The sequence below is a fragment of the Mesoplodon mirus genome (genome assembly GCF_964341445.2).
Source record: "Mesoplodon mirus genome assembly, chromosome: 19".
In the NCBI taxonomy this organism is placed as follows: domain Eukaryota; kingdom Metazoa; phylum Chordata; class Mammalia; order Artiodactyla; family Ziphiidae; genus Mesoplodon; species Mesoplodon mirus.
Genome location: NC_138995.1, coordinates 65,337,897 through 65,345,716, shown reverse-complemented (window position 1 = coordinate 65,345,716; position 7,820 = coordinate 65,337,897). Strand labels below are relative to the sequence as shown.

The 7,820-nt window shown below is 63.3% G+C and overlaps 2 protein-coding genes across 2 annotated transcripts; both read left to right on the top strand.

Moving 5' to 3' along the window:
• Positions 1-1,431: 1,431 nt before the first annotated feature.
• Positions 1,432-4,261, top strand: UBE2M (ubiquitin conjugating enzyme E2 M). The gene is made up of 6 exons (XM_082606627.1): positions 1,432-1,673; positions 2,848-2,942; positions 3,065-3,103; positions 3,216-3,319; positions 3,600-3,663; positions 3,749-4,261. The coding sequence occupies exons 1-6, from the start codon at positions 1,565-1,567 to the stop codon at positions 3,887-3,889; spliced, it is 552 nt and encodes a 183-aa protein (XP_082462753.1). The 5' UTR covers positions 1,432-1,564; the 3' UTR covers positions 3,890-4,261.
• A 654-nt stretch (positions 4,262-4,915) lies between these two features.
• CHMP2A (charged multivesicular body protein 2A) lies at positions 4,916-7,760 on the top strand. Its single transcript, XM_082606625.1, has 6 exons — positions 4,916-5,071; positions 5,811-6,002; positions 6,888-7,067; positions 7,139-7,269; positions 7,361-7,422; positions 7,541-7,760. Exons 2-6 carry the CDS (start codon positions 5,835-5,837, stop codon positions 7,666-7,668), a joined length of 669 nt encoding a protein of 222 aa, XP_082462751.1. The 5' UTR covers positions 4,916-5,071; positions 5,811-5,834; the 3' UTR covers positions 7,669-7,760.
• The last annotated feature ends 60 nt before the right edge of the window (positions 7,761-7,820 follow it).

The following is a 7,820-nucleotide window of genomic DNA, read 5'->3' as shown; positions in this document are numbered from 1 at the left end:
GGCAGGGCCTCTGAGGAGGCTGGGGCCGGGATGGACGCCAAATCAAGACCCGAAGGGGTAGAGCCGACTCCCTGCAGTGAGGATGGGGCCGGGGTCGTTCGCCAAGAGGAGGCCATGGACTAAGCCTGCCCACCCCCAGCGCGGGCCCAACTGGGCCGCCGGGACTACTTCTCCCTTGGTGCTCCGTATGATGGCGGCACGTCGCCTCAGCGACTGGATGGGACGTGCGGCAGGAGCCTCATTCGGACGCGGGCAGGCTGAGAGACAGAGCCCCCGCCGCCCCACGGGCCCGGCCCCCCGCCCCAACCAGCCCTCGCGGCACCGCTCACCGCCTGACGGTTCCCTTGGTGACAGCCTGAAATCGTAGAACCGCTCCGCGCCGCTTCCTCCCGCCCCCCCCACCGAGGCACGCTGAGCTGTGATTGGAGGGGAGATGGGCCCCGCCCACATCTCACGCGCAGCCGGCGGATGGTCGTAGGGCACCTCCGCTGGAACCGTAGACTCGTGCAGAGCGCGGCCCTTCCCACGTTCCTCTTCCGAAGTGTGTCAGCCTGTGTAAACCTCGACAGTGCTTACTACTCTCTGACACAATACACGTTTTATTTGTTAGTTTCCTCAACCAGACTCTCTGCGAGAGGGTTCTTTGGGTTTGCCGTGGGACACCGAAAGTGCTGGACCACGCACCCTCTAGGCAACGCCCCTGCCTTGCTCAGGCTCTGACCTGACCCAGCCTCAGTCTGTGACCCCCGGGGCCAAGTACTTCGTTTGGCCCGCCTACGCCGCCGTCTGCACGAGTGCAAGTGGGAATGGCTGGACCGCAAACGAAGCTGCCCGCATCTGCCCCACTTAAAGATGGCGGCAACAACGCCCCCCTCCCTGGACCCGCGGGCGTCCCCGGAAGTGACCGGCCCGGCCCGGCCTGCACGAACGGAAATACCCGAGCCTAGCCGAAGGAGCCCGATCCCCAAGTCCCATCGCGGAGCAACGCGGGGCGGTGGCGTCGGCGGCTGCGCAGGCGCACAGCGCAGGCCGGGCGGAAAGAGCCGAAGCGGGCAGGCGACGGAAATATCCGAAGAGGTGGGGCGCCCGAGGCCGTTGCGGACCTCCGCGCCGAAGCCGCTGCTGCCGCGGAAGCCGACCCTCCTCCAGTACACGGCCGTCGCCACCGCAGCCCCCGCCTCCCTCTTCCGACCCGAGCCGCAACCCCCTCGGGAAGGGAGCGAGTGAACGGGCCAGTGGCGCGGCCTGAGGACACCGGAGCGGGCGAGGGGGAGGAGGGAGCGGCGGGTGGGGGCGGGGCCGAGCGGACACGAGAACAGCCGAGTGGGCCCGAGCGCTGCCGAGCGAGCCCGAGGCGCCGGGCCAGGCCGGAGCCGACTACGGGAGCCGACGCGGGCCGCGCGGTGGGCGCGGAGCGGCGCGGCAGGCCGGGCGGGCGGCGGCACCAGCCGAAGAGGCCGCGGCGGCGGGTCCGAGTGGCAGAGGCGGCAAGGGCGGCGGCGGCGGGGGGCCGGGTGGCCGGGGTCCCGGGCCCCGCAGGGGCGGCAGCGGCGGCGGCGGCAGGATGATCAAGCTGTTCTCGCTGAAGCAGCAGAAGAAGGAGGAGGAGTCGGCGGGCGGCACCAAGGGCAGCAGCAAGAAGGCGTCGGCGGCGCAGCTGCGGATCCAGAAGGGTAAGGAGTCGGGATGGGGGTGGAGGTCGGAGGTCAGGGCCTGGCTTGGGGTGGTGCGGTCGCCAGGGGTCAGAGGTGTCAGAAATGGGGGGGGGGGCCGCGGATGTGGGGATCGGAGATCAGGGCCTGGGGATTGAGGGATCAGGGGTGGAGTAATAGTCACTGAAGTGGTCAAATGCGGGGCCGAGGATGGGGCACTGAAGGTATTTGGAAAGCCAGATGTCTGATATTAGGGACTGAGAATCTGAGGGTGGCAGTGTAGTGGGGGGATCGGGAACTCGAGAGCCTGGGGGGTCAGACGGGAGCCTGGGTGAAAGGCAGAGGAGATATGGATAGTGGGGGCCGAGGATTGAGAATCCGAGTGGGAGATTTAGTGTATTATGCTGGGGTCAGTGGGAATCAGAGTCAGGCGTGGGCCTGGGTTTCGTGGGTCTGGGCGGGGGGCGTCACATGGCAATTTGGGGTTTAGGGTGACAGGAGGAGGAGGGAGGGACAGTGGGTGCCAGAGATTAGAGATAGGAGTAGGATTGGGTTTAGGCCATGGTGCTGGAGATGCTGGAAATCTTATAGTCAGAACAGTGTAAGGTAGGAGGGCTGGGAACTAACAGATCTGGGGGTCAGATGGGAACCTGGGTTTGGGATGATAGGCAGGAAGAGGACTATATGGATCGTGGGGACCAGGGATTGGTGGGGGGATGATTTAGGGTGTGGAGGGGGAATAAGGTCTTTGAGTTTGGGCAGATAACTGGGGACTCATCTAGAAGGTGGGGGTTATGGCCAGGGATCCTGGGTGTGGGGTAGTCAGAGGCTCTTGGAGGGCACATGGGAGTGGGGGCATTTAGGAGCTGGGTTGGGGGGGACCCCGCTGTTGGGTGCTGGGACTTAGGGCTGTGGATTCAGAAGAGTTGGAACTTACCCTGGGCCAGGAGCTCAAGCACAGTCACAATTGAACATGTGTGTTTGTGGTGTTCTGTAGATCGAGAAGAGCCTGCCTGGAGACTGGGGAGCAGAAAGAGCAGGGAGAGGGTTGGGGATGTGTCCCACTGCCCAGGACAGAGCCGGGGTCCTGGAGGAGGCTATGGAGGCTCTGCTGGCACCTGCACCTGCTCTGAACACCCTCCTCTCTCTCCCTCTTCCTTTCTCTCTGTTTCCCTTTTCTGCTGTGAAAACCTAGACATAAACGAGCTTAATCTGCCCAAGACGTGCGACATCAGCTTCTCAGATCCAGACGACCTCCTCAACTTCAAGCTGGTTATCTGTCCTGATGAGGTGAGGGCACACTCAGCTGGACTCCCAGGCACAGCGGATGGCCCCACCTCAAGTAGGGATACCTGGTTCACCTGCCAGGCCTTGCTGGATGGGATCCCAACTCCTCTTTTCTTCCTTCACAGGGCTTCTACAAGAGCGGGAAGTTTGTGTTCAGTTTTAAGGTGAGTCTCGGTGGGCCGGGGTGGCTCTCTGGGCTGAGGAAGCAACAGCTGAGGCCCCGGCCAGGCACTGCTGGGGCACCTATCCACCTCCCCTCTCTTTTCCTGGAGCCAGGTGGGCCAGGGTTACCCGCATGACCCCCCCAAGGTGAAGTGTGAGACGATGGTTTATCACCCCAACATTGACCTCGAGGGCAACGTCTGCCTCAACATCCTCAGGTGAGGGCACTAGCCCTCCACAGCTCTCCCCAGCCCTGCCTGCCAGGCACCCTTCATGGCCTTGCACTACACCAGTCTCTGTCCATTCCTCACCCCTTGTGGTGTGTGTTCCTCGTGGCTTGACCTTGGCTTTCTCCATGGTCTGTCCTCCTCTGCACCCTCCCGCTAGCGTCTCCCATCCGCACTGTCCCGTGCCCTGGCCCTGACCTGTCCAGTCCCAGCAGGGCCTGTGGCGGCTGCCCACTCACCAGCCCCTGATCGTGATGTTCTCTGCCCACAGAGAGGACTGGAAGCCAGTCCTTACGATAAACTCCATAATTTATGGCCTGCAGTATCTCTTCTTGGTGAGTAGGGACGGGGGCGCTGGGGCCGGGGGAGGTTGGCCTTCTGCCCCTGGGGCTTGTTGACCCCCACCCATACCGGCCACAGGAGCCCAACCCAGAAGACCCACTGAACAAGGAAGCCGCCGAGGTCCTGCAGAACAACCGGAGGCTGTTTGAGCAGAACGTGCAGCGCTCCATGCGGGGTGGCTATATCGGCTCCACCTACTTCGAGCGCTGCCTGAAATAGGGTCGGCGCATACCCACCCCTGCCAGGGCCACCAGCCCCGGCGTCCCCTGCAAATATTTATTGGGGGCCACAGGTGGGGGGGGCATGGGGCAGCCGGTGGGGGAATCCCATGCCCTGACTTGCCACCCCTCCCTGCCACCCGCTCCTAGTTTTTTTTTTTTTTTTAACCACCATGTGATTGAGGTCGGCGCTGCCTCCCCCGACCCGCTCAGCGATGGGAAATGAATTGGCTTGTCTAGCCCCACGCTGGGTGCTATCCAGCCCCCCTAATCTGGGCTCTGGGGTGGGAGGCCAGGGGTGGCTGGGCACCCGGCACCCCACCCCTGCACCACTGGAGGTCCCGCCAGGCTATTAAAGGGGAATGTTACCGCACGGCCTCTGCCTCTTCCTTTTGTGGGGTGGGAGGGGCAGGTGATGTCCACCAGGGCTCCTGCGGCAAGCGTGGTGGGAGTTGTGTGCTCACAGGTGGCATTAGGGGCCCCCCCGCCCCCGCGTCAGCAGGCTGCCCAGTGCCTGGGGCAGCCCTGGGAGTCGTGAGGGGACCAAGCCCCAGGCCTCGGGCAGGGTGGGATGAATCCCACTCCGGAACAAAGGAGGGGCAGGATCCAGTAACCACAGGCTTCCTGGCCAGTAAGCCAACATACAAGAAAGTCCGCACCATCTCCTGTTCTGCCCCCTTCTGCCATGGGAGGGCCTTACGAGGAGAATGCTGCCTGGTGCCACCGGGTGCCTGAGGTCCAGAAACATCAAGGAGAGTTCTGGGTCCCTGAGATGAGCTGGGCCCTACAGTGGGTGACGCGGTGGGGTGCAGGGCCTCCGGGTGGCTGCGCGGAAGGCGCCCGGAAGGGCGCCAACCCCGCAAGGACCAGGACTCCGGCCGTGGCTCGGCTCCCTTAGGCTGGACTTGAACCTGTGGAACACCGAGTCTGCGGCAGGGACACGGAAGCTGGTGCGCATGCGCTTGGGGCCGGCCTGGTTCCCCCGGCGCGTGCGCACGCGCGCTCTTGTCCCCGCCCAGCATTCCGGGCGCCGGCGGGGCGTGTGACGTCGGGTGGTTTAATCCGGAAACGGCGGCGACCGCCGACACGACAGAACCGAGGGCCTGTCGTTGGTGGGCGCTCCGGGGCTCCCAGCGAGAAGAGGGTGACCCGGAAACGGAAGCGAGTCCCTGTCGCAACTCCGGTGAGTGGCTCCTACTGGGGCGCGGGCCCTGGGTGGGCGCGTGGGCGGCGGCGTACGAGGGCCTCGCCCCTCCCTGGGACCCGGCCTTATCATCAGAGGACCCCATGCTGTCTTGCCTTCAGTGGTCAACACCCCGAATGGCCCCCCAGGCTTTCCTGCGTGAACAAGGCACCCCAACACTTAGCATCCCTCCCTCTGTACAGGAGTCCACAACGCCCCCCAACCTTATTCTCCGCACCCAGATTCCCTCAGCATTTAGGACCCCCGCCCCAAACCGAATTCCATCCATACGCTGTCAGCTTCCCATCCACCCTGTTTCTAGCACTCACAGCCTCCACCTCCTCCTGTCAGGGACCCCCCCGCCAAGTGCCCTGTCCTTGGCGCTCAGGGTTCCAAGTGCCCCCTACCCCCGTCCGCCCACACACGGCCATCTCCAGTCTCAGTCCACCGGACACGCTAGGGCCTCATCGCAGGGTCTGCAGGACGAGATGGAAGCCTTGAACCTCTGTGGGGGCACTGCGATGGAGGAGGGGTTGGGGTGGGCACGTCGTCCCCACTCACGTCCCTGGGGCTACCCAAGTTCCGGACTCCACTCTCGTGGCCTTCCGTTCACGCCTTTTCTCCCTGCTCAGCCCCTTCCGTCTTGGGAGCCCCCACCTGTCCCTGCCCACGCACAGTGTGACCCCACTCTGCCTCATGCCCTCGTGTTGGGCCTCACACTGCTCTGCACTTGCCCCAGACCTGCCGGTGGGCTCCTGCGGCCATGGACCTGCTGTTTGGGCGCCGGAAGACACCGGAGGAGCTGCTGCGGCAGAACCAGCGCGCCCTGAACCGCGCCATGCGAGAGCTGGACCGTGAGCGACAGAAGCTAGAGACCCAGGAGAAGAAAATCATTGCAGACATCAAGAAAATGGCCAAGCAGGGCCAGATGGTAAGCTCGATTGGGCACAGCCTGGGACTCAGGCCAGTGCTGTTGCTCGTTCAGACACTGGGGCTGCAGCGAACTGGACAGGCTGAGCACCAACAGGGAAGTGCTTCTAGGGAAACGAAGGGTTGAGTGGGGCTTTCCGTAGTTTCAGGGTCCAAAAGGCTGCCTCTGTGGAGGTGGTATCAGAGCCAAACGTTGAGTAACGGAGAGGGTGAGCCCGTGAAGATGCAAGTGGCAGGTGTGTCAGGTAGAACAGCAGATGCTCCACGAGAGAGCGACGGGTGAGCTCAGAGGAGTGGACGTGGGCCAGACCGCTGGGAATCGTGGGCCACAGTGGGAGCCCACGTGGCATGGGATGCACTGGCCCTGGGGGCAAGTGAGCGAAGAGATGGGCACAGCCTGAACTGCTGGGGAGCAGCACCTTCGACGTGCGAGAGTTTTGGCCTGAGCAGCTGGGTTGACGTGCCATTTCCTGGGCTGGGCAAAGCAAGGAAGAGCTCTGGGGAGGAAGTGAAACGGTGAGGTTTGGATGTGTTCCTGTGTGAATCAGGATTCTGTTCTTGAGGTGAGGGCCTGTGTGAGGTGGAGGGAGACACACGTTCTTTGGCCAGGAGAGAAATTCAGGAATGGGTGTTGACTCTACAGACGTGGAGAGAGAAGAACCCCTCAAAGGTGGCCCCACCTTTCTTCCTCTCATTTCTGCCCGCGGAGGCGTCTGTGCACTCCACTCCGCGGAGGAGTGGTGACCCAAGAGGCACGAGGTCGAGAGGGAACAGGGACCACTGGGGGCAGGCACATAGGAGCCCCTGAAAGCCTCAGTGGGCATGGTGGAGTGGCAGTGAGCATACTCCCAACGCTGGCTCCCTGCCACCTCTGTCCCCTTCGCAGGACGCTGTGCGTATCATGGCAAGAGACCTGGTGCGCACGAGGCGGTACGTGCGAAAGTTTGTGTTGATGCGGGCCAACATCCAGGCTGTGTCCCTCAAGATCCAGACACTCAAGTCCAACAACTCGATGGCACAAGCCATGAAGGGCGTCACCAAGGCCATGGGCACCATGAACAGACAGGTGCGCCTCTCCCGACCCCCCCGCTACCCCGCTAACCTCAGGGGCCAGACTCACCCTCCTCCCACTTCCAGCTGAAGCTGCCCCAGATCCAGAAGATCATGATGGAGTTCGAGCGGCAGGCGGAGATTATGGACATGAAGGAGGAGATGATGAACGACGCCATTGACGACGCCATGGGTGACGAGGACGATGAAGAGGAGAGGTTTGGAGACAGGAGGCAGGAGGGAGGGCGGGGGCGGATGCCTGGCCCTCCGGGTGCCTGGCCCTCATAGTTCTTTTTTTTTTTAACCTAGTGACGCTGTTGTAGCCCAGGTCCTGGACGAGCTGGGGTTGAGCCTGACGGATGAGCTGTCAAGTGAGTGTCCAGACCCTGAGCCCTGTCCTGCGCGCAGCTCAGCCACCGCGCAGACCCTCCCTCTCCCAGCATGACTCCTTTCCGCAGGGGCTCTCTTCCTAACCCCCCTTCTCTGCAGACCTCCCCTCCACCGGAGGCTCCCTCAGTGTGGCTGCCAGCGGGAAGAAAGCAGAGGCTGCAGCCTCCGCCCTAGTCGATGCAGACGCAGACCTGGAGGAGCGGCTCAAGAACCTTCGAAGGGACTGACTGCGCACGCGCACGCCCCCGGCCACCCTAGGGAGCCAGCGGAGGGCCCGGCATTTTCATTGTACCTTCTGCAATAAAAGAAGTTGGCCACTGGTCTTGGGCCTGTGTGAGTGGCCTGACGTGAGCCAGGCTGGGTTAGGGAGTCCGGTGAC

Coding starts and splice junctions, on each gene's coding strand:
- UBE2M (XM_082606627.1), top strand. CDS start 1,565: ATGATCAAGCTGTTCTCGCTGAAGCAGCAGAAGAAGGAGGAGGAGTCG. Junction 2,943..3,064: donor TGGTTATCTGTCCTGATGAG/GTGAGGGCACAC, acceptor CTTCCTTCACAG/GGCTTCTACAAGAGCGGGAA. Junction 3,104..3,215: donor AGTTTGTGTTCAGTTTTAAG/GTGAGTCTCGGT, acceptor TCCTGGAGCCAG/GTGGGCCAGGGTTACCCGCA.
- CHMP2A (XM_082606625.1), top strand. CDS start 5,835: ATGGACCTGCTGTTTGGGCGCCGGAAGACACCGGAGGAGCTGCTGCGG. Junction 7,068..7,138: donor TGGGCACCATGAACAGACAG/GTGCGCCTCTCC, acceptor TCCCACTTCCAG/CTGAAGCTGCCCCAGATCCA. Junction 7,270..7,360: donor GAGGACGATGAAGAGGAGAG/GTTTGGAGACAG, acceptor TTTTTAACCTAG/TGACGCTGTTGTAGCCCAGG.